Source organism: Pelmatolapia mariae, linkage group LG14 (genome assembly GCF_036321145.2).
Source record: "Pelmatolapia mariae isolate MD_Pm_ZW linkage group LG14, Pm_UMD_F_2, whole genome shotgun sequence".
NCBI classification, from domain to species: domain Eukaryota; kingdom Metazoa; phylum Chordata; class Actinopteri; order Cichliformes; family Cichlidae; genus Pelmatolapia; species Pelmatolapia mariae.
In genome coordinates this window covers 15,112,966-15,139,592 of record NC_086239.1, presented here as the reverse complement: position 1 = coordinate 15,139,592, position 26,627 = coordinate 15,112,966, and the positions used below count along the sequence as shown (strand labels likewise).

At 40.4% G+C, this 26,627-nt stretch overlaps 1 protein-coding gene across 4 annotated transcripts in view; it reads right to left on the bottom strand.

Annotated features, from left to right (window-relative positions):
* The window catches only part of dscamb (Down syndrome cell adhesion molecule b), a 133,805-nt gene that overhangs the window by 25,893 nt on the left and 81,285 nt on the right, over nt 1–26,627 (bottom strand). For 3 of the 4 annotated variants that reach the window (XM_063494341.1, XM_063494342.1, XM_063494343.1), the window contains 8 exons: nt 22,324–22,470; nt 21,500–21,778; nt 20,228–20,503; nt 17,634–17,930; nt 16,357–16,629; nt 12,089–12,367; nt 11,878–11,997; nt 9,563–9,742 (listed from right to left, as the gene is read on the bottom strand). In XM_063494341.1, the coding sequence (XP_063350411.1) occupies nt 9,563–9,742; nt 11,878–11,997; nt 12,089–12,367; nt 16,357–16,629; nt 17,634–17,930; nt 20,228–20,503; nt 21,500–21,778; nt 22,324–22,470 (1,851 nt within the window). Of the gene's footprint in view, nt 1–9,562; nt 9,743–11,877; nt 11,998–12,088; nt 12,368–16,356; nt 16,630–17,633; nt 17,931–20,227; nt 20,504–21,499; nt 21,779–22,323; nt 22,471–26,627 lie in introns of those variants that run through there. The other variant, XM_063494344.1, reaches the window with a different exon arrangement.

Genomic DNA, 26,627 nt, shown 5'->3' with positions numbered 1-26,627 from the left:
TCTCCAAGTCTTGGTTTTATTAGGAAAACACATTTGTACTATATATGTGCTATGCATTTTGAGGTGTTTGCACGCAGTGGTGAGGACTGTGTGACTGAATAGGACAGTAACGGCAGCTACATGTGGCAGATGCTTTTGTAGCAGAGCTCCGAGGCCTTCGCTTCCAAGAAGGGAAGCGATACGTGTGTTTGACTCAGTGCGCGAGTGTCTGTACACTCCTGAACAACGTGCACGTGTGCGCGAATGTATGAATATGTGTGCGCACGAGAGCGGATGTGTCTGGGGGAGCTAAGTGGGCGAGCGCAGAGAGCAGAAAAGACTTGTGCTCATGACACATCTCAGCCACAGTACACGATGGAGGAGAGAGAGCGAGCATGTACCCCTGCAGCGCTAACTATGATCCCTCGCTCTCTCCCTCGCTCTCTCGCTCCATCTCCCTCCTCAGGCTCCCACCAGGACAGTGATGATTTAATGATGAGAGAGACCACTTTGATTATTCATACACAGCAGACAAGTCCGCTGGCCGTGCTGTTGTCTCACACAGGCGTACACGAACCTCAGATATGCACAGGCGCACACACATACTCACACTCAGAAATGCACAAATACAGCAACGTTGGCCTTGCACACATGCACAGTGCATCTACACGCAATAGGCATGCATGTACACAAACAAATCCAAAGTAAAACACAGAAAGCACTGTAGAAACAGACCTGTTACCCACCCTCATCCACAAACACACACGCACACACAAACACACAGCATTCCTGTGGTTCAACCAGCATTTGTAGCTAACTTTGTAATCATTTATTTTGGCTGCACACAGTACGCTTTGATTATACTTGGAGTGCCAGGAAGGTTAGACAATCACAAGCCATTTAAAGTACTTGAAAACATAATTAATCATTTATTATCCCACACTTGTGTGAATGGCTATTTGCATGATGGCGTTTGAATTACTCTGATGTGTTGAAACGTCACGCAGGCTGAAAAATGCTGCAGATTATTTTTTGCTCAGTTGTTATTCATCATTTCGGTGGCATGCGTGAAGGTGTCGCTACACCGGATACCACACGTATCAAGGCCTCATCAGCGTTGGATTTTTAAGGTGAGTTCAGGCTTACACACACGCCATTAGCTCTGTGAGGATGTTCGATGAATTAAATGATAACAACAGCACACTAATGTGTCAAAATAACAATGTTATAATAGTATTGGATGAATAAAAACCTTGACCTGATGATGGCAAAGGGTGTTATCAAGTTTATAATACAATTCTTCCTTTTAAAATTAGAGGAGCAGAATACTAACACTGCCATCCTGCTCAGGATCTCTGCTTCTAGTGTGGCTAAAACAACCTGTAAATTCCCTCTAGAGGGAAAACTAAATTGTGTGCCTTATCTTTTAATTAGCTCAAACATGTCTTTGAAACATCTGTATATCTGTGATCATTTGCCATCTGCCAAAAACATCAGACTTATATCTCTCAGTCTTCCGTTTTTGATGCTCTACATTCAAATCAAGAGACTCGACAAGCACGTCCACACACAAGCACGGATCCCGCGTACAGTAACCTCCCCCCACACACACAAACAAACAAACACTTACACACAGACTCTTTCAACATGTTTCTCTGTCTTTTTTCCCTCCCTCACAGCACATTTTCATCTTTGAAGCAGCCAGCAAAAATCAAAAGGGGGTTGCTACTTGTGCGTGTTTGTGTGTGCCTGCGCGGATGTGCACGCTCGGGTCTGTGCGCTATTGTGCGTGTCAGACTTGGGACTGCCGACGTTTAAACCTCATCCCTTATTCACTTGGAGCCCCTCCCTCTCCCTCGCTCCCAGCACCATCATTCCCGTACCCACTGCCCCCGCGCAGGAAACTGCTGATTTATTTTGCATAGCAACTATGAATTTTAAGTGAGTCCTATTAACAGAGTCTCCTCAGCCCCGTCTCTAAATGTTATTGCTCCTTAACAGGGGCTATTTTCTCCATCTAAATCGGAGGCCTCGGCGAGTTAACATCAACAGGGATCATGTTTGCTCATGAAAAGAACTCTAGAAAGGGCGCACAATGACTGTGAAATCACGTGTGCACGACTGTATTCATCATTTACGGTTGTACCTACGAGCGCATGCTTGACTGCTGAAGTGTTCCTGTGCCCCTGACTGCACATATGAATACCTCTCTGTGCACATGGAGGTATTCAAGCTGTTTTTGACCTCGTATACAAACACGTGTGAATGAAACATGTGAAGTACAATGCAGTACCTAAAATGTTCTACATCTTCTCGGCTGTGCTTCAGTGGCCCGAGCAGAGGTAAGGCTTTCTCCTCATCTGATCTCTATGCATCTACCTTGCTGCACTTGTACGGCCCCGGGCTAAACCTATTCTTTTTGATGGCCTGTAATTGCTCAGTTGATGTATATTTTTTAATATCCAGCAATATTACAGGGGGCCTGGTAATAAAACACGGACGGGTAGAGGAGAAAGCGTGAGTGCGAAGAGGGGGAGACAGGAGAAGAGGAGAAAGCTGAGGTGGTCGAGAAGGGAGTGAAAGAGAGGGAACAAAGACAACAGAAAGGAAGAGGAGGACTTAACAGAGGAATGCAAAGATTTATACCCTTTCAAAGCTTTTTGCCACACGGTCAAATTCCCTTAGATTAGAAGAGGTGTAGAAAAGGTGGACACTATTTACTTAATAAACATTAACCATGTGTCCGAAACTAAAATGTCATGGTCTCATGTCTTTGCCCCTGCGTTTTGAGTTTTGACATTTTGGTTCTGTTTATCCTCATATTTTTTGTAATGCGTGCTTTGTCCTGGTCATTTTCAGTTTTGTATTCTGAGTTATTCCTCCTGTTTTTTTATTCTCAGTTTCAGTTCTGCCTCCTTTTGTAATTTGAAATTATAGTCAGGGCTGCACATAAGTGGTCTGCAGGTGTGCATTCGCTGTCAAAATAAAAAAAGCGCACCAGATAAGAAGTTGCAACACGCGTTTGCGTACATAAGATTTTCTGGAGGAGGACAGACATTTGTTTAGAACTTTTAAAGATGTCGAAGAAGCAAGCTCCTTTAAGCAAATACTTTTTGGTGTTCCTCCACCTCCAAAGAAATGTCAGAAGGAGTCCAAACCGCAAAAGAAGCGCGTATTCTCGGAAAAGTGGTTGCAGGAGGTGAGCTGGCTTCAAACAAATGATGAATGCACAGAGATGTGGTGAAAATCCCACTCTAGCGGACAAAAACGGTGCCTTTTATATGTACGCAAACGCGCGTTGCAACTTCTTATCTGGTGCGTGTCTTTTATTTTGACAGCGAATGCGCAACTGCGGACCACTTATGTGCACCCCTGATTATAGTTTTTATTTATGCTAGTGAGTCCCAAAGTGTGGGCTGGGGTCCCCTGCTGGGCTGCAACAGAACTACAGGTGGGCTGCAGTAATAGAAGAAATTCAGTTTAAAATTGATCATCATGTAGGGTAACATATTGATATAAATGAATGAAATAAATGATATAAATTTAGTTTGTGATGATATTCATTACTCTGACCTTAATTTACTGGTCATGTCCCAGTGGCAGGTGGGTCACACATTGGCCTTAACACTTTCCACATGATTAGATGGCATTAGCAATTCGTAGCCTGCAGCCCGTGTTGTTAGGAGATACCTTGCTTTCTCTTGTATTTTGGGTATTAGGGTGAATATTAAAAGATAAGCTCAATGGGATTTTCTGTTTTTTATTTAGTTAATGTTTTTTTTTTTAATTTAACTTAGTTTGTTTAGTCTTAGCTAGTAAGCTATGCTAACTCGTTAAATGTGAAGACAATTTCTTTGACTTTTTTTTCTCTGTTTGAGTTTTAAGTGTTTCAAAATGTAAACCTTGTAAGTCAAAAATTTGGTAGTATCCATGATATTATAGGTGAAAAATTTATGTTAATGCTATATGCTATTTAGAGAGCCAGTCATGCTAACCTTTGGTAGCTAGAAATCACAAAAACAAACGTCTAAAAAATAACTAGTAAATTTAAAATGTTTCTTTTTTGCTTGTACTTACACTCACAGACTCAGACTTAATACAAACTTCAATTACACAGACCAACTGATAACACTTGGAGCATCTCTGCACAATACGGACATAATTAGACTTATAAACTAGCGTATAAATTTAAATAACCAATTACAAAGAACAGCAAAAATATGTAAAATAGATCTTTTGCTATATAACTGGTATATTCATTAGATTAACACTATTTGGTGTGTTATTCAGTCTCTCACTGCTGAATGTGTAAGACGAAACAATGGGCTGAGAGTGCAAATAAAGCAGAGAAACATGCAGACTGCACTTCCCTTGAGCCCACGTCAGCTACTAATTGAGGTATTGATGGATTTAAATGAAGCAGAAATGCACTCAAGAGTTCTAACCTCTCATAAAAGGCACACATACACCTACACACACACACACACACACACAACTGTATCCTCTCCATACAAGCGCAATGCAAACAATGTGTTTTACATGAATACACAAACTCTAAAATATTCCTGCAGCGTGTACAAAAACATTTACAATGTATGCCAAGAAAAAAAATTATACACCACTCAGGCGACTTTAGTTCAGCTTTACAGAAAGCATCTCGAGTACAACAAGTACAATCTGGGGTTTAAAATGTGAAATCTGATCTCTTGATGAGTGTTCGGCATGGGGCTGAGCCAATGGTAGCAGGGGAAGCTAAGTATGATCAGAGGCCCAAAAGAACATATCACATTTTCCTCTAATGTGAAGTATTCTAACTGTGAAGATGACACGTCAGTGCTAACTGAATCACAAATGACTAAGAAGGTTTGGAATAACTCTATAAAAGAAAAAGAAAGAAGTGTGTTCATATTTGATCTACTTTGATGATCCCATACAGACGTGGCATCAATACAGTAACTGTGGTACAGAAATGTCTAGCCAAGTCAAGTCATCTTTAATCATATAGCACATTTAAAAGACATCAAGTGTCGGCCAAAGTGCTGAACAGAGGGATAACATAATAAAAAGAATTAAAATAGATAAGATGAAAACATTATAGAAAACATTGTAAGACATCCATATATGTTTGTAAAAAATATGTGTACATGCAAATATGCACATACATATACAAAAATGTACACATTCACACACAAGCACACATACGTGAACATTAAATACATGTATACGCATGCAAACATCATCCAATGAGGTAAATTACCAGAATAGCTAAAACAGAATAAAAGAGGTGTCAGAGAGATCGGAAAGCCTTGGAAAATAGGTAGGTCTTCAGATTCGATTTGAAGACTTCCAAGGATGAAGAGGATTTTTATAAATGGGGGACTGTTCCAGAGCCTCGGGGCGGCAATGGAGAAAGCCCTGTCACCTCTAAGATCATTTAGAAAAAAATGTCTGGAGTGAGAAGTGTCTCACTCACTTATATACAGAATATACCATCCTGTATATAACATGAACTGATCCTGAATAAAACAAAATATGACCGTGATCTTAAACATTTTATACTTAATATTTCTTTTTTCAAATCTCGACTATGATAGAAAATGTTGGACTATGACGATTGGTAGCACTGATCTTTCTTTATGTTCGCCTGCACATTTTCTGAAGAGAAGTGTAAGCTTGGAAGATCTGCTGAACACCTACAGAACAAATGAAAAGTTCTCAATGTTCTCAAATATTACTAAAGTTCATGAACGTGAGAATCAATGGCATGTAATACAAAGGAGGAGGGGGGTGTCCATTAACTAGCAATCGTTATTGACTGAAATAAAGTTGCTTGCTCTGTACAAAATCATGCGGAGCCCGCAGGCAGCTGTAGAGAATATAAAAATGATATTTCAAGGCCATTTTACTACATTGAATGTAAGAAATACTATTACATGCCTGCAGCCTCCATTGTAGGCTGCCTTAACCATAAATCTCCAATTCAGTTTTATCGAATCGCCTTCTTTCTCTCCATACTACAACTGTCTCTTTGTAATTTTATAGCAAAGTTTTAAAAAATTACTTTACAAGCACCTAAGAATTTTTTTTTTTTGGGTGGGGGGGGGGGACAGGATTTTTCCATGTTTTACACTGTACAATCCAAGTAGGGGCATTTTATGTTAGCGTAGATATCCTATTACATTATATGAATTATACAAGTGCAGGTTAATTAACTCAGTCACTTTACCTGCAAGTTGCACAAAACAGCAAAGCAGTAAAAACTGGATGTTTAGTCATTTCTCATGTAAAACCCCGCAAGCGTTATCGGCTGAGCCGGTGTGTATGTTTTTTTGTTTTTTGTAGCACAGATGTTTCTGAATGACCTGAGAAATATTAAAGGGATATTTTAGGAATAGAGTACAGCCAGCATTGCTACTTCAGCACTACGGACAGCGGCATGGACTGCAGACACAGCAAGGCAGGCCATTGATTGCAGTGGCTGATTGTATCTTAGCCTAATAGCAGAAAGAACTGTGATGGATGCAGGTGACTTTATAGTTCGGTAATGCAGATTATCGACAGCACGGCCTCAAGAGGACCGGTGTGTTTGTGTTTGTCGGAGAGCGTGACAGCGAGGGGAGGAGAAGGTATTCTAGTAATCTCAGCCAAAGTTATTTATAAACGAGTCATCTTTGTCGCTTTTACAGCTGCTCGAATGTTTGATATTGTCCAATAAGTTGCATATGTTGTCGCATGAGGAGTGAGGAAGACTCATTTTGGTTACTTTGGGTGGAAAGAAGCATCTTTAGAGCACAAATCCCTGAACATCTTTCCAACTAAAGATGTGCTGGTGTAGTGCACTTGGTGCTTTAGGGAGAAAAATGATCTTATCAGCACCACAGACCGGCCTATCGTGTGTGTATGTGGCTTCAAAAATTCACCCAACTATGTTGGGAATATATAACTCGCGCTTTAAAGGAATAGAACATGTTTCTGTTCATTTAAAGCAGAAGAACATGTTTTCATATAAATAATAAAAGCTGTAAATCATGTTACGGTTACAGTTCATGTTAATGAAACTACTAGTTGTGAGAAGCAAGCGTACATTATTCAGTAGTGAAGTTATTAGAATTCCCTTTGATAGAGCCCAGTGCAACATGAAACTGAAGCCTGCAGCAACAGCAGAGTGCATTCAATAGGTCAAGCCTCTCTCACGCACACACATATACACAACTCTCTCACACTGCTGTGGCAGCTAGTGCAGCTGAATATTAGGATCAATGAAAGTGAAACTATGCAAGCAGTTTCTGTTCACTCCTCACACGACTCCATTTCCTACTAGAATACAAAATGCACGCCAATAACACAGCATAAACAATCCACTGATGTTTCCTGTCGAGTAGAGGTATGGGTTATTGATTGTTCATGTCCTCCACCAATAACACACATACACTCACCGGACACTTTGTTACGTACACCTCTTCAGCTGCTTGTTAACACAAATATTTAACCAGCCAGTCTCATGGGGTAAACTCAATGCATTTAGTCATGTAGACGTGGTCAAGACGACCTGCTGAAGTTCAAACTGAGCATCAGAATCTGATGACTCTTGTTTTCTGCTGCAACATTTGGACTGTAGGATCAAACTTTGGAGTAAACAACATGAAAGCATGGGCCTATCCTGATTTGTATCAGTGGTTTAGGCTGCTGATATAATAGTGTGGGGTATATTTCCTTGGCACACTTTGGTCCCATTACCACCAACTAAGCATTGTTGAAACAGAGCAGCCTACCCGAGTATTGCTGCTGAGCATGTCTGTCTCTTTATGACCACAGTGTACCCATCTTCTGATGCCTTCTTCCGGTATTATAACGAGCCATGTCACAAAGCTCAAATCATCTCGAACTGGTTTCTTGTGCATGACAATGAGTTCACTGTGTTCAGATGACGAGCATCTTTGGGATGTGGTGGAACATCATGGATGTGCAGCTGACAAATCTGCAGCAACTGTGTCATGCTGTCATGGATCAAAATCATTGAGGGATGTTTGATCACCTTGTTGAACCTGTGCCACAAAGAAATAATGCAGTTCTGAAGGCAAAGTGAGTTGGTATCAGCAAAGTGTACCTAATAAAGTGTCCAGTGATTGTATAAGGAAGCCCAAAGGGTGGACTGCACAGTGACTGCTACTAAAGCAATGTGGCAGTGTGTGGAAAATGCACTTTACATGTTCTAGCATGTAAATAAGCTGCATGTGTGCACACCAGCATGTTTGATTGGGCCAATAAACTCTATCGCTCCCTTCTGCACACCTCACATACACCTAGGAGCTTTGACGGGCATTGATGAGAATGATCATTGAGGAGTCACCCAGAAAAACACACCAATATCTTCTCTGCTGCTGCACATTATCTCAGTGAACTCCTGTCACTGTGAGAAGACCTCACAAAGGGATTAAAAGTTGACTAAAACGAAAAAGGTCAGAGATGAGAGAAAAAGAGAAGATCTGCATTGCTGTTGCATTCAACAACAGCACAGATTAAATTATTGAGCTATATAATCTTATTCTAACGTCTTTAGCATTCTCTGTGACCCTGAGGAGCACATATGGGTGGATTTTAACAGATACACTGAAAGCATAATATAAAGAAAATGCAGGCCCGATTTATTTTCTGTATTTTTTTTAGTTAATGGTTAAAGCATACTGTGTGCCGTAAGAACTTGTTCACTTATCATTTTCTTCAGTTGAAATACATGAAAATCAATGTTTGGAGTTTGATATGCTACTGAGAGTTGAGCCTGCAGTAGCTGCAGCTGCAGTGTTTGCTCTCTGCGTGGTAGAAAATAGAAGAAAAAAGGTTGGCACAGCCATAGGTCAACTTGCTGCATAGCAACTGGGTGCCACAGTCAGCAAACTGACCTATGAAAACACGGAGTTTGCTCCTCTCTGAGCTTGCTGTTTCAGTGCTGACAGCTTCTCAGCCTTGTACACTGCGAGGCTTAATTACAGTGACACATGAATATCCGCGATGTGCCAGCTGATATTAATGACAGAACATACAGATTCACCCAGAAGGCGGGTTCTGCACAAATTATTTTTCACAGAGAGGTCAGAGGTCAGAGTATGACAGAGAACATTTTGAACACCTGACCTTTATCCTGTCAGACTAACTTAAATATTAAATTGAGCTGGAGTCACAGTCTTGTTTATGTACACCCAAGAAGAAAACAGAGGATGAGACAGAGAAAGAAAGAGTGCTGCCCGTCAACAGGGAACCTCATGCTCGAGTTTGATAACAGTAGCAGAGGGAAAATAATCCCCACTTGCATCTAAGTACCACTCCTAGCACGTTAGGGGAGCTACATGCTAATGCTCGTGGAAGCAGGACACCAGCAGTCATGGACATTAAACCAAGACACGTTCACGTGGAGGTGTGAGGTATAACAGATGTATACAGAAAAATGTTCTCTTCATGATCTGTTCGTTCATAATCTGCACAGCTTAACTCCTGAAAATAATGGGAGCCAATTCAGCCTACTGCTCCTTCAGCCCAGACAACGAAACAGAAATTGATTACAGCTGCATCAGATGTGGATTCTTACTTTTGACGGTGAGGTACATGGACTTGCTGACATCTGCTCCCACGTCGTTGCTGACTTTACACAGGTAGAAGCCGCTGTCGTCCTCCAGCACGTGTTTGATAAGCAGCGAACCGTTGCTCAGCAGCTGGATACGAGAGCCGGTGTTCAGAGGGATGGGCTGAAACTGCGGGACGCCGGCACCTAGTGCGAGCAGGTATAGACGAGCAAAAAAAAGACAAAATCAGGAGCTGTTTTCAATCAGAAAAGAGGCATTCAGATTTATTTATACGGCTCATTCAGTGCACCACGACACAGAGAAAAATACACATATACGAAGCTAAATAGCATTACAGTACTTAACAGTAAGAGGACCTAGAATGTGTGTGTCCATGTGCATTCACTTGACCATGCATCTGTGTTTACAGATTTGATGACAAAGCCTGTCAGATTCAGCAAGGATTGTAAACATGTTTCTTAACACCAGGCCTAAATCCTTAAATCGCCAAACAGCTGCTGAGCAGAGCAAAACAGGCCGAGCTGCTGGTGTGATGCAATCAGAACAGACATAATGCTCATGTTTAACAAGAAGGCAGATTGGTGCAGAGGAACAACGGGGAGAAGGAGAGCAGGGAGGCCTTATATTGGAACTAGCCTTCGATGCAGAGCCAGGCAGATTTCTCCGCTGAAGTTAGAAGAGGATTTTCTCCTTTTTTCTTTTTGTTCTTGTGTTTCCAACTCTGGATTTAGTCTTTGCTCTTGTGTTTGCTGAATTCACCAAAAGAATAACACAGAATTGTCCTTAGAAACACATTTCTGGCCAATCTGAAAGACAAGGACACACTAATCCTGGAGCAGTGGGTTTGATGCTTTGCGCTGTTCTTTATCTGCAAAAGTCAAATATGACTGACATTTGAAATTCATTCTTAAAATTTTTCAAAATAACTGCACAAAATCTGTCCGGTACCTGTCTGAAGTCTGGTAACAGATGAGTAGGAAACTGTCTCTGTCTTTTAAATAGAAAATTATATAATCAGTCTCTTTTTACTGTTATACAATACAGTATCTCTTCCTGAACTGGCAGCCCTTAAGTCTCTAAGAAATGTCACCAACACTGAATTATAAGGCTCATATCTTTAACTAGTCTTGCTCATGTAGCATTAAACGCATGCAAAGTGAGCCAGACGTTGCATAAGCTTGTGTTAAAGTTAGCGTGTACAGATTAGACCATTTAGGGAGCTGTGGGTATTTGCTGTTTAATTAAAATGCAGTCAAGTGGCCGTGGCTAGAGAAGGGTCAAGTGGTGACTTTGTTCCTGCTCCCCTGGCTCTTAGAGAGGGAGAGGGAGGTAGAGGTGTTCTTCCTTGAATTATGGATTCTGCATATCCAAATAGTGCTAGTCGTTATGTTAATAGCAGTTGACCTTTACTTACTGTTCCATATCTCTCGGAGACACTCATCTGGCTCTTAGCTATTACTGTTGGAGTAAAAGCATGCCAGGCAGCTATTCTCTGGACAAACTGCAGTCTGGCTAACAACAAATTAGGAATTAGCGAGTTAAACTACCTGCCCTGGATAAGTTGATTTTCATTGTCCCTTTGCTCTGACAGCTATCCTGTAGAGAAACAGGAAGTGTGTGAAATGCTGAGGTAAAAAGGTCCCAGAAACCAAAAAATAGGACTGACTGGTAGTCTGGCTTAAGCAAACCTGACCAATAAAGCTAGTTTCAAACAGTACAAGTGAGTAGACACATGCTGAGCTCAGGCCGATCCCTCCGTACATACTGATCAGGCCTGGTCAGACACTGCTAATCAGGCACAGACATGCACACGAGCACACATAAATCCCATCAAAGGGTGAAAAACAGATCTGATTCTTTCGTTCCTTTGATCATGGCACCGAGCACACAGACACACACATGCACACGCTCTGCTCCTCGTTGGCTGTTGTGTTTCTCTTGGTGAAGCTTCATCCCAGGTTATATGGATGATGGAGCAAACATCTGGGGCCCCTCTCTTCATCTGCCCTGCTCAAGTGGCTAAACTCACCTGCTGCCTTGCTGCCTTGCTGCCTGTCTGTCTGCTTCAGTCTGTCCTCGTCTTTTTCTATCTGATGATTTTCTAACGATGCAGGTGGAAACCGTGAAAACTAACAGCCCTAAATTGAAGTGATGTGTGTGTTTGTATGTCCTGCACATTCATAGACATGTATGCCAGCCGCAGATAAAGAAAGTAGAGCCCACTTGCAAGCAGAGTCATTTCTCCCTGTTTTGACTGATGTCTGCACCTCTTTTCACATGTTCAAGCATCTTCCCTTTACATTCACTTCATTTAACATACCTTTGGAGTGTTCCCAAACGATGGTAGGTGGTGGATAACCTTCAGCGGAGCAGTTAAGAGTCACAGTTTTGCCATAGATCCCATCTTGATCCTCAGGCTGAACCACAAACTGAGGAGGCACTGTACACAGCAACAAACACAACACATAGCAACACTTCATGGTGCTTCCCAGCTGATTTTACTGATAGATGGAAGGTGGATGCTGTCTTACCCCTAACAATCAGCTGGCTCTGGTGCTCCACAACAGCAGCTTCATTGCGGGCGATGCAGGTGTAGTTGCCGTTGTGGTCGGGTGTTAAGTTGGAGATCCTCAGCGAGCTGGTAAAGTCTATGTTGTCCACAGTCACGCCCAAGCTGGCTGGGATCGGTCGCCCGTCCTTCTGCCACGTGATGTCCAGCGGTCGGTCACCCGACATGACCACACAGGGGATGAAGACGCGTTGGCCGATGGTGAAACGCTGAAACTCGAAGGGCTGGATGTAGGGAGGGACTGCAGGTGGAGGGGTTGGGGGGTGGGATAAAGATCAAATATGATTACAAGTCTTCAAAAATCATCTGAACTCTCTGGATTCTGTTAAAGTTACTGTGTCCCTTATTGAGACTAACCCTATAAGCATCACTCTCTCTCTCTTTGTTAAGAAAACAAGAGGTCACTGAAAGAACATAAAAGACTTGAATAGCAAAACATGCTGCAATAATTCGTTGTCATTCCCAGGCTGGAACATTTTGTCCTTAGAGTGCATAGAAAGTGAGAAAGAAAATAAATAATAATAACTTTCAAGGTGATTTGTTGTGACTCTTTAGAAAAAGAAACCTTAACAAACCTGAGCCTTTTTCCTTTATCTATAAATGATCATATATCAAGCTACTAACCTACACCTACGTGCATTAACATCTAGCTGCAACAACACTATCAAATTATAGCACTGAGCAAAAATCATGATTACAGAAATATTTATATTTGCATTTATATTACAATATAAAGAATTAACTACTTTAAATTAAACAGAGGCTACATCCCTTGCACCACCTCGTTCTTCAATGCACCTGTCTTGAATAACTGAAATTCAGAAACAAAGTAAATCTATCTGCACAATATAATCACAGTTACAATATGATCTATTTAAATTGACTGCGCTATATTCTCTGGGAAATCTCCAGCCATCACACAAGTCATCTGCGCGAGCGTCCATTCAGTTCAAATAACACTGAAATAAGCAGCACTTTAGCCGCTTATTTAATTCACAACAAAGTGGAGATAATGGACTCCAGGGATCCCCAAAGACACTTCGGCATTTTAAGCATGAGCAGAGTAAATTAACAAATGCACTCCCTTACTATAGCACCGCTGGGAAGGGTTGCTTTATATCATCACTCTCTCTTTCTCACTCTCTTTCTTCCTCCGTTTCCCTCGCTCCGTGGGAAAGTGTATTATAGTGACAACAACATTACATACTGTACAGAGGGAAGGAAATGAGACATAATGGGGAAGCCCGTTTTTTTAGTATAATCTATTACAGTTGTAAGATCTCAGTGGAGATCAGTCAGTCAGCCCTGTAATATCAGCTGCCATCTTCACTTATTCTTCATAAGCCAGACTAATGTACCCAGGAATATCAGGTAGATTAATTAATTTAGTCCGGAGAGATCTATTTATATCGTTGCGTCTGGATGGGAGGAGAAGAGCGAGCCGAAACCTTTTTTCACCACTGTATCACACAAAGTTGGAACTGTGACAGTTTCCCACAAAACCTGTGGGGGAATATGCCTATACCTTTTGGCTAAATTTGACGTGTGAAGATCAATACCACACATGCAATACTATACAGGGTAATGGCACATTTTTTAGCTCAGATTTTTAACATTAAATAAATGTAATACTACATATTAATTGTTGAGCTGCAGAGGGAAGTGTCGGTAGGTAGAGTTTATGACTTTTAATGAAGTTAGGCTAGTTTTTCCAATATTTATGCCGGGCTTGCTTGTAAATGTTTGTTAATTTGTGAATTGATGAATTGTAGTAAGAAAGCGCTTTGAGTGCCCAAACTGAGTGAAAAAGCGCTACATAGGTAGCGGCTCGTTTTACCATGAAGTGGTAGAGAAATATCTATGTTTATATGTCTGTGAAGGTTCTCAGTCATCCAGGTCATCAAAGTCAAAGGAGCTTGTGAAGAAAAGCTCCTTTGACTAGAAAAACTCAGGAGAGTTTTCTCCAAGCATGACATCCCGGTGCATTTCAGACCCAGCAACACACTCAGACAAAAACTGGTTCACCCGAAAGACAAAACTCCAAAACACAAACTTAACAATGTGGTGTATGCTGTACAGTGTAGCGAGGAATGCCCAGACCTCTACATTGGAGAGACCGAACAGCCACTTCACAAGCGTATGGCACAACATAGAAGAGCCACCTCCACGGGACAAGACTCAGCAGTCCATCTGCATCTTAAGGATAAAGGACACTCTTTTGAGGATGCCAATGTTCACATTTTGGACAGAGAGGACAGATGGTTTGAAAGAGGAGTGAAAGAAGCCATCTATGTCCACTGTGAGCGACCATCTTTGAACAGAGGCGGTGGTTTATGACACCAACTGTCTCCCATCTATAATCCAGTTTTGAGTTCCCTCCCCAGACGCCTTAACGCCCACTCACATCCTGGGCCATCTGACCTCAGGAAATCGCATGACAAGGTGGGGCCAGGTTTCACAATGAGCTCACCCGAAACCCTGGCTTGATTGGGACCCACACCCATTTTCACACCTTGGCTCAGGTGATTAGAGGATCATCAGGGGGTCCTTTTGTCCCTCTTTGGGGGGATACTCCCACTGGGTTTAAATCTGGGACTCTCTGCCATTTGACCTTAGAACTGAAGAAGCTTCTCGGATGAGAGGTGAAACGTCTTCAAGCAACTTAAAGTCCAGACCCTTTTTCTTCGCAAGCTCCTTTGAAATCTATGTTTATAGGACGGTATCATCATCCTGGTACCCTTGACAAAAGGTCAGTAGTTGTTTTTTCCCATATGCTTTTGGATTATTGCAGAAAATAAGTGTAAATGCATGAGTACTTAGTGACCTTTTTATGTTTTAGAAATGCAAATTTCTAAAGCATGTGTTAACCATAGACCATTCGATCAAAAACCAAGAACACAGACTTAAAGAGAAGGGAGCTCGAAGGGCAAAGTGATGTTTTATTTCTGTAGCATTAACTTTGTTTGTCTCCAAGCACTTTTTTTTCCTCAATGTGACTGTGGCATTAGCTAATTTCAGTAATGATCTGTGTGGTGTGTTTTGGAGCATTTAGATATGATTTGCAGTAGGCACATACATGGTTTTCAAATCCACATAGAAACCAGATTAACATATCACAACATAGTACCTGCATACTCAAGGTGCTGAACAACCTTGCTAGTATTTGCTGATAATGCAATGTGCGATGTGCAATAATCTTTTCTGGCACAGTTGTATTTTTACTGAGTTGTATATAGCACTTGTATTCTATTTTTATCTTATTGCATATTTTATTCTATTTTATTCTACTGTATATAGTATTTTATTTTATTCTATTCTGTACAGTTGTGTACTGTATTTATTCTTATTTTATTTTATTCTAATTTTTGCTTCATAACTTTTGCACTGTCCACTTCCTGCTGTGACAAAACAAATTTCCCACGTGTGGGACTAATAAAGGTTATCTTATCTTATCTTATCTTATCTTATAACTTGATAAACATGGCTATCTTGTGTTCCAAGAAAAAACAAGATCATATGAAGTTAAACACTAAATGCTATAAAATGTCAGTTTGCTAATTAATGACCACCCTTTATATGCAGTCTATGCACTAATAATCACAGAACTGGTTTCCCAAATAGATTTAATAACAGTATGTCACCAATAACAAATTATAAAGCACATACAACGTATTTTTAGCGGCATCAACGTTCTCATTTCTTATGCAGGGCATCCTGATAGTAGTCACAGCGATTCACTTAACTTTGTTCATGTTACAGCCTTAATATAAAACAGGTTAAATTAATTATTCACCTCAAAATTCAACACACAATACCCCATAAAGACAAAATTAAAAAGAGTTTGCTTATTTATACCAACATTTCTATATCTACTCCATACTGGTACTCAGGTTGTTGCATTCTATTTATCTGTATTACTTATTACTTGTTATTCTGTTTCTTCGTTATTCTGTTTCTTTCGCTCTGGGACTGTGTGCACGTAATTTCGTTCCACCTCATGTAAACTTGTGATGCAAATGCCAATAAAAGAATCCTTGAAATTCTTGCAATTTTGTTAAAAATAAAACAAAAATGAATAATGGCAAAATGTGAAACAAGTGAAGTGCTGTAAATACTTTCCGGATGTACTGCAGCTTTCTAATGACTTTATGTCAAAGAGTAATCAGAGTAAGAATAACACATCAAGGTTGCCAACGCCAACTTGGTCAGCTGCAGTTTCATTGGACTTACCTCTCACTCGGACGTGGACGCTCTGGGAGTCCATCTTGTTGGGCTGAACCATCACCTTGCAGTTATACTCGCCGGCATCCACCTGCTGCACGTTACTTAGCTTCAGCGTGCCGTTGTTCTCGAACGCTCGCTGCCTGTGGTTGAAAGGTAGCAGCGCGGAGTTCTTGTACCACTTTATGGAATAGTAAGGGTAGCCAATGACGCGACAGTGAACGAAGGCATCCCGTCCAGCGATTGCGGTGATGTTTTTCATTGGACGAATGCTGGCTCGGCCTAAAAAGGCACAGAGATTAAAAATTTAAGATTTTAAGGACAGCGGTATTCACAGAAAATCACAACAACAGTGTGAATGAGTGTGGTTTGCTTTATTATGGTGTTTTTACAAATAGACTCGTGACTCGTTAAACGTATTCAGGATTTCAACATTAAAGTGTTTCCCTTCAGAGCTCCATAAGTCCTACCAGGCACCAAGTACTCACAGGAGATGTGAAAGGAAGCTGCTGTTTAAAGCCTTTGTTTAACTACAAGAAATAGGGCAGAACTCTAAGTAGAAGGCGGTGAAATGACAAGCAGATTAAAGTGTGCTAACTATATGAAGGAAAAGAGAGCATTAAAATAACACTGTACTACGCGTGCTTATAACTCGGCTGTAATACATTCTGTTTCCCATCAAATGTTATACATGCTGAGCCTCATTCTGTGTCTCATAAAATGGAAACAGAGTAATTGCTTTAGAATCTGATCGAGAAGAGTCGAATTGGCTGCTTGAGTAAATACACACAAACACATATGACTCGCACACACAAGCACACCGGGGGATAAATGTATTCAAACAGAAGAAATGCATTTTTCTTCTGGCTATTTACAAACCATATCCAGATACGCTTACGAGCAGCAAACCAGCATAATTCATTTGACCTAAAATGCAAGCGTGTTGAAAAGCACAGTAACAATTTGGAGAGAAAATTACAAAGCAACAATTTTAGAAAAGTATACGTGGTTTAGGATTAAGAGACAGTAACAGGAAAACAAAACTGGGGCAAAATCAGTCGCTGGAGAGCAACTTAAAAGAAGATGTAAGTGTGAATAAAGATTTCAAATTAAAAATAAAATAATAGCAAAGAAAAAAACAAAGACCAAATTTTAAGAACAAGTTTTTCGCAGATAAATTCCAGATCCAAACAACAAGCAGCTCTCATATACGACACAGAGACAGACACATAGAGAGACAGACAGGTATGTGTATTTGTTCTTGGAGGAGCTGATTTGACAAGCACCTCTTACGTTTATTCGAGCCTGGTGGTACACGACCCCGGCCGAGTTGCTGCACGTGCACCGATACACCCCGCCGTCTTGCACCTGGGTGTGCGTGACATTGAGCTGGCTGACCACGTGGCCCTCGTGGGTCTCGTAGTGGCCCAGGTGGTGGTGGCTGTCTTTGATGACGGGGTCGTCGTCCAGCGACCAGGTGCACCTCGGAGGCGGGGTGCCCTTGACGTTGCAGACCAGGAAGACGGGCTCGTTCGGGTTCACCACCTTCTCGCTGAAGGAGGACAAGATTTTTGGGGTACCATCTGTGACAGAAGACAAAAGTGGAACGTGGTGGTGAATAAAAGAGAGGCAAAGTCACACAGAAGTACTAAGTTTAAAAGTGAGAGCGGTTTAGTGAATAATGTTATCATAAATTAAATATTTTGGGGGTAGTTTGTTGTTTTAACCCTGTAACGCCAAGTGTATCATATTTGATATATGAGATTTTGAGACCTCGACATCATCGGTGTGAAAAACCTAATGTATACAATCAGACACACGCAATATTACTGTGAGTAATAAAATAACAAAAACGCCAGATGTAGCAAAAATGACTGAGCAAATGGAGATTCATGTATGCAAATTGCTATTTCGTTTTTTAAAAACGCATGAATCAGGCTTTACAGGATTGACAAACAAAGCTGAAACGTGCACATGTGGAAAAAGGGAAAAGGAAATGCGTTATATTGTCGATCCCTGACAGGATTCAAACCAGTCACAGATGAAATCGTGTATGTTAGGTCACCGTGACACACCTGTCTTCAATATATTTTTGTATTTTAAAGGGCAACTGTGTAAAAACTGAATATACCTGCTGATATCTCATTTTATAATCTCGGTAGTTTTGGACACAATAACAGCTTCACTTATGTGTTTCATAGTTCATCAAACAACGGCAATAAGGCATATGTAAAAAGGCTGACTCAAAGTGTGGGAGAGTGGGGAAGAAATGCTAGACTTTAAACAATTCCCAGGCAGAAACAGGATGATTACTGATCTTTTCTCACGTACCACTCAAATTAAAAATTTGTGCTGACTAATTAACCGAGCCAGTGAGTTTGTGTTGGGCACAAATCACAGTGAGCCAGTTTGATTCCTTTCTCACTACTCACTAAAATGGCCGTGAGAAATACAAATGTAAAAGAATTATTTGAATGAACATCAAAACGTCTGAAACAATGTATATCTAGTGATTTTCAACTAGTGCTTTGAGACACAAAGGGAAGCTCCTAAATATCACTGAACTCTGTTGCACCAGCTGTGTAATGAATCTAATATGTATATTTCTTAAACTTTGCAAACTAACTAAGCTAATGTGCCTATTGGGGTTTTGCAGACATGTGATTGCTAACAACATGGTGTTAACCTGTCCACCTATAACAATAATGATGGTGACAATGTAGGGCCTAGCAAATAAAGCCCCAGTGACACAGTTGTGTGCTCCCCACTGGCTAGCAAAGCTAGTCTGCTAGCTACCAAAATGGTTTGGTAGCTAGCACCCCTCTCTGGTGTTGACCATGCCAGCATGTCTACAAGCTACTCTGAGTGGTGGCAAAACTGGAAAGTGAGAAAAAAACATAAATAGTTTGCCTTCAGTGCAAAAGTTACAGCTTTTGAAATCTGGATGCAAAATTTGTTAGCACTTGGCTGGTAGCTGGCAATCCACATTTTTCTTGCAAACTCCTGGTAACTGCAGCGATCTTCTAGAAATCAAGGCAATCATAAAGATGGCTTTGTGGCACAGCACACTTTGTGATCAATTTCACCAGGTGACTGCCAGCAACCTCCAGGTGCAACTCACTAACCAGTCGGTAATTACACATTTTTCCACTTTTGGGCAAGTGATGTAAAATCTTTGTTCATCTGATACAGCTTCTGCTGAAATCCTGCATAAAAAACAGGTAAAACTTTTTCTGTCATTTACTCATTAGTCAAAACACTTTTATCCCCTGTATTGTCTACATACTACTCTTTGTAATATCCAGACGCAGTATACATTTGTTGTTGGAGACAAATCTTTTTTTCCTTTAGAAGAAAACATTTTTTGTTAATAAAACAGTGATAGAAGGCAGCAAAAGGAAAGGAAAAAAATCATGTCTTTCTGAGAAGACTGCCATTTTTTCATTAAAAACATAGATCCATGCGCTTTTCTACCAGACACAGAGAGTTGTCGGCTTTTCAAATGTCTGTGTCTGCCTGCTGCTGCTGCTGCTCTCTGATAATCTAGGTGTATTCCACATGATTATAGATTATCAATATCTCCTTTTTACAGCTCCCTGGCCACAGGAGACAGTTGCCTAAGCAACGCTTCCAAGGTAAGCTAATGGATTAAAGAGTGTGTGCATGTATTTTTGTATGTGTTTGTGAAGTGTGGGGCAATCATTCTAGTGGTGGCAGAGAATCGCAGCAGCATGCCATTAACACATAAACCCTATTGATCTTCAAGGCCTGAATCTGTTTGTGCTAACTCACTGAATATGTATAGGACAGCTGCTACTGTGTAGCGTTTTGGTCAGTATTTGTGTGCTTGGATACCTTTGCACCAGTGATGCCATTTTACCTTCAAGGATAACCTGAACAAAGTCCTGTGCAGACATCTTGCCCTTCCTGGCGAAGCACTGGTAAGCCCCGCCGTCACTTTTCGACATTCCTTCCATCATGAGGTTCTCCCGGTTTAGCCCAATGAAGCGAACATTGTTGCCAGGGTAGATGATCTCTCCGTTGCGATACCATGACAGCTCGTATTCATCTGAGCCGCTCACGCTACAGGACAGAGACACCTTGCTACCCACGCTGCCCTTCACCTTTCGAGGGCTGACCACTACTTTCAAGGGTTCTGTGGACACAGAAATCAAAGAGATGTTTAAGAAAAAAAATTGGGCAGTAAATATAATAATGAGGTACAGTATGATTATCGTTATATTTGTCCAAGTTCAATGTTTATTCTTAATCATTAAGAATGCTAGCGCTAACATTTGATTCTCATCAATACAGTACATCACTGGATCAAACAAAACAAGCAGGGTGTCACTTGCTATCACTAAACACAGCCCCCAGTGGTGCTGCTGGTGCAGGACTCAGTTGCTGGCAAATCATTTCAATCTCACACACACGTATTTACTGTTGTAGCTTCATAATCCTTAATTAACTCCTACAAGGAGGTTATGTTTTTGGTAGCATTTGCCTGTGTGTGTGTCATTCATTCTGTCTGTAAACACCAAAGTGAAAAAGTTTTAAATGAATTCTGATATAATTTTGTAGGGTGTAGAGTGGGGTCATGTTAACAATCCTTTAAAATTCAGCTTACATCCACCGATGTCTTCAAGGTCAACTCAATGATTTATTATTGAAAACTGACAAAAAGCCTCATACCTTAGAAACTACAAATATTACAAGTGTGGTGTGTGTTGTCAGCATATAGAAAGTTCTATAAAGAAAGAACGATTTAAAATCATGTCGCATTTGACCTCTGACCTCCTTCAGGGTCAGCAGATTCCTCTGAAGGCTATGTAGAGCTATTTAAATCTATGTTTCTTACTGACATTGCTTGTATTGACAACATATAAGCATACAGGGAATCACATATGTGGATTCTAGTCTACAAAGTACATTTAAAAAGAACAAAGAAAAGAAAATTAATATATACAAAATATAATGGTATATTCTTACAAGTAAATACTGCCCATTTTACTCATATGAACCAAACTAACCATCCACTCTCTAACAAGTGCCAAGGCTGTTTTTTTTTCACTCATTTCACTTCATTACTCTAATACAGCAGCTTCGGCTACCCACAACATAGAGGAACCCCTGAATTTTATAAAGCACTTACGTTTGACATACAGGCGACCCATAACCTCCGCGGTGCCATAGCTGTTCCACACTTCACAGACATATGTTCCCGAGTCACTGGGCTGTGTGCTCTCTATCAGCAACCCCGAGGTTGTCTGGTGAATGCGACTGTCGAGCTCCAAGGGGCTGTTGTCCTTCAGCCAGCGGTATTTGGGCGTTGGGTAGCCTGAAGCCTTGCAGGGCAGCTCCACCCGATGATTAATCATCACCTCTCGGTGGTCAAAGCCATCCAAGATGACTGGCTCAGCATTGGTGGGGTCTGGAAGGAGCAGAGAATTTAGTGTTAATTAGTGGTGAGCGTTGCCAGCCGCTCGACAGTCTAATCCAATATTGATTCTTTGGGTCAACATTCAGTTCTACATACTGTATATTTTGTTACGTGGTGGAAAAGAGAGAAAGAGACTTGCTTCTGTAATTTACCGCAGTTTCACTGTCTCCTACAACCGAATTCAGACATACTAAATAAATGAAGAATATAAATGTGCAGTTCATGCTAAATGACTTCCTTTTATCAAACTCTGCTGCAATTTTATAAGAGGCTCTTTGCTGATACCTCCTGGTTTGTTTACTTTTATCTAACATCTGACACAATGACGATGAAAAAGACAGAATAGGTCACTGCATAACTCAGTTTTGTCTGCAACACACCATATGTGGAGATGCAGCTTCTTTATCTTATGACATTTTAAAATGCCCAACCCAACTCTAAATTTTTAATGTAGGGATGATCCCAGTATCAAATATGAAAAGCGCATATATATTTGTAACTGTTGACAAAGTGTTATCTTTAAATGCAGTACTGACCCGACACAATGAGACGTGCACTGTTGCTCTGGCGAGTTTCACCGGTGTAGCGGTGACGCGTGGTGCAGCGATAGTTATTCAGGCCATCCTCAGGCAGGACGTCCAAAATATACAAGGCTCCCGTGGATGTGATGAGATATCTTTGTCCTGGAGAAGATAAGAAAGAAAGCAGTTGTGTGGTTGTCTTATAGCATCACAACAGCTTTTACAATATAAAGAAAATGCATTCACTCCAGCACCACTGAGAGATTTTCTCTCTTCCTCCATAGGGTGATAATGAATTTCTAATGTCACAGATGTCACATATAAATACACACCACAAGAAATATCATCTTAAATGATGCTGTAACTGCTATAAATATTGAATTAATCATGTACAAAATATACAAATTAAAAAATCAGCCCACATATTGTGTTTATTATACAAGTCCTTAACCTTTAACAGCTTTTATTGTCTTGTCTTTGTGCTGTTGCAGTAGCCTCACTGGCGCCATAGTCTGTTACAGAAAACCAATCCCTCTTATGCTGTCACAGGCAGTTCTGTAAGTACGGTAATATTATGTTAATTCTGCAGATCAAACGAGGCTGAGTGGGGTTGTCACCATCCATAAGAAAAGAAACCTTCCTCACAGCCATCACGTGGATGCCCACAGTCCCATGGGAGCAGATTGACGTCAAAACTGATTGAAAAAGCAATTTACAGGATATTGTCTTCTCTGTGCAGTGGTGGGTATGCTACGACAGAGATAGCACAGGAAGCCTTTCGGGCTAGAGAGAGTCCTACAACAGCAATAGGTGATGACGACCGGGTCGAGAAGAAAAATATCGTACTGTGCCATCACGGGGTTGCAAAGCTGCAGCAGTACCCGTTCGATTTTTCTAAATCCTTTTTGGCACTCTAGTCTACTTTTTTTCCTCCACATAAATATAAGATATAAAGTGAACCCAAACAGAACTATAAACTATACTTAGAGTCCAAAAAAAAGTATTTGGCATTTTTGTTTGTTAGCCAGATCAAGCTTTAATTTGAACATATACTTGATATTACTGCACAAAAAATGAAGTTATGAAATTGCCCATGGTGCACAAATTGCAGTTTTTTTAAAAGTACAATCTCAATTCTTAAAAAGTAGGAACGTTGTGTAAAATATATCAAATCTTTAAATGGAGTCAATGCACAATTTTAGGGAAAATGATGTGCTCATTTTAAATTTGATGGCAGCTACATGTATAGAAAGTTCGGACAGAGCCGCGTTTACGACTGTGCAGCATCAACAGTTCATAAACTTCTGGCAAATGAGGAGTCCACCTGCTGGACCAATGGGAGATGGGAATGTTGTTTGATAGAGGATTCTAGCTGCTGAACAGTCCTGGGTCTTCTTTGTTGTATTTTTCATTTCATGATGCTCCAGACGGTTTCAAATGGTGACCGCCTGGACTGCAGACAGTGCAGTTCAGCTGTGATTTAGCATTGTCTTACTGAAATATGCACGGCCTTCTCTGAAGAAGATGTCATCTGGATGGGAGCATTTGTTGCTCTAAAACCTGTATGTATATTTCAAGGTTGATGCTGCCTTTTCCAGATGTTCAAGCTGCCAATTTAAAAAGAACTAATTCACACTAACACCATTAAAGATGCAGGCTTCTGGACTGAATGCTGATAACAAGCAGAATCGTCCCTCTCCTCTGTCTGGGTGACACGACAACTATGTTTCCCAAAACGAATTTTGATTTTTCTGACCAGTAACAGCGCTCCCCATTGGTTCAGTCCATTTTAAATCAAATTAAACTGGCCCAAAGAGGAGGCCAGCGTTTCTGTTCACTTACAGCTCCATTTCAGACAGACTTCTAACCTCCATTTCTGAATGGCACCGTGAACTTTCTGGAAGACTCATGCCTGTTTTAATGCAATTCGGCATTGAAGACTTGACTTTTGGGTTTTCTCCAGATTCTTTAAAACTTTTAATCAAATTATATAATGCAGATGATAGAAGATATTCAAAGAGCAAAGGTTTCTGGTCAGCTGCTGTTTGTTTGCACAAAAAAGCTCAAACCAACCTCAAAGCCAACTGTTCCATTGAGAGCTGTCAGTTACTGCTGACTGTAATGATGCTGTGTGTATGACTAGTAAAAAGATTTTTAAAAATTAGTTAAAACAGTGGGATTAAATACCAAAGGCACTTGGTTAGCTAACATCAACATTTCATTCAAAAACACAAAAGGAACTTTGCACAGATAAAAACAGGTAATGGGCTCAGCAGAAGTCTTCTGACAGCTAAATCATTTGCATGGTAAAGAGAAGTCCCTCCACCACCGCACAGCAGGTAAAGCATTCTCTCCAGGACGCAGATGTAAGCACATGTTTCCTAGTTAAAGATCAAATAACAACTTCATGACAAGAAACTCAGAGCATTCTGCAGTAGATGTAAACCCCTGCTAAACCAATAAAACAACAGAAAAAAGCCAAAAGTGGACACATGTAGAGCGGTGGTAAACGAATTGAAAGAAAAAATCATGTTAAGAGGACATTGTGGACAAGATAACCAACAGTGCATACTCAAAAACATGGTTGTGCACTGGAATTTATTTGTCATTGAATGTGCCGAAGCGTTTATGGCCTGGAGTATGTACTCTGTGTCATCACCTGACTGTGCAAATATTTGGCTATCTGCTTGTGAAGATTTCGACAATAACAAGGTTATAATATGTTAATGTGCAGCTATTTTTAAGAGTGACATGTTTCATGAGGGATTTTTTCCTCAAGGAAGTTTCTTTTTTTCCCCCTGTATGTGTAGTTTGGTTGAAAATAAGCACAACGTTCATGTGCAGCAACATCCCTCACAAGAAAAACATAGATTGACAGATAAACTGTATCAGAAAAAATGAAAGTCAGTGGCTTGGATATGAATGTACAAGCCATAGTACATTCTTGCATCATTATCAAAAGGAAGAGAAACCTCCGATTACACCAAGTGGTTTAAGTCTGGGTTACTCTGATTCAACCTGAGTATAGTCAAACTAAAAATTAAAATTAGACATTAAAAAATATGTTGTTAACTAAAATAAAAACAAGACCTTTAAAAATGGTATGCCCATACAATGATGATTGAAAAGACAAACGAACACTGAAACTAATAAAAAACTTAAGAAAACTAAAAATTTAAACAACTTAAAAAATGAATGAGATAAAAGTAAAAACAAATTAGAAGACAGAAAAATATAACAACTTACAGTAAGATCTGTACACCCTCCTATTTTCTTAAGGCATACTATAGTTTTTTTCATTTTTAATATATGTTTTGCATTATTTCCTGAATGCATTTGACTGTTTTTATTAGCAAAACATTTCTCTGCATATTTAATTTGCATTACATATGATATCTAAAGGAGACCAGCAGTGGTTAACTCATATAAACTGAAAGGAAGGAGCTGTGGGTATTCTATTGTTAAACAGAGACTTAACATCTATTAACGTCCTTTTAAAAAAAAATCAATAAAAAAACCCCAAACAAACCAAAAAACTAAGGACTGTAACGTTTTTTCTTTTTTTAAAAAAAATAGTTCTGGAGTGAAGAATTTTAATATTTATTATTGTGTTTAGGTCAAAATGTCCAAACAGATTTCAAAATCCGAGTAGGTGCAAAGGTTTCTTTTTCCTATGTAGGTTTGTAAATTAGATGTGACATCCCTCGCCTAACAACATCCCCCAGAAAATCAGAGAAAATTATAGAAAAAAAATGTATGTCACAATGTAATCCCGATCTCTCTCCTACATTTGGTGCAGTGGTTGGCCGCAGCGCCACGATGAGCTACAGTGTTACCAGACAGAACCAATTAGCTACAAAAACAGTGAGTGGGGAGGTGGTGAGCGAACTTAACCTAATCTTAGATTATACACTAATGCTAACATCAAACCGCTACATGTTTTAATATTCCACCGGAGACTAATATGTATGAAGAAAGCAAAGCGTGCTTAATATGCTTACATCTTATATGCATTTTAGATGTTTGCACAGACAGAGGAAAATCAACCTTGTGGGGTAAAAGCAAACAGGAGGAATACAGAGAGAGGCGAGAGAAGCAAAACAAAACTGCTCAGCTATTGTAAGCATTGACCTAGATAGAACCGACAACAGATTCCACGGATTTGATGTCCTGAAGGGGTTTCGCGGGTTTTACATACAGGGCTGTTAGATGGGCAACCAGCAAGTGGAATCTATAAAGAGAGCGAGAGAGGGTGTGACTGTGTGTGTGTGTGTGGATGCCGGCAGCCATGCATGCACGCCAGCAAGCAAGACAATTGG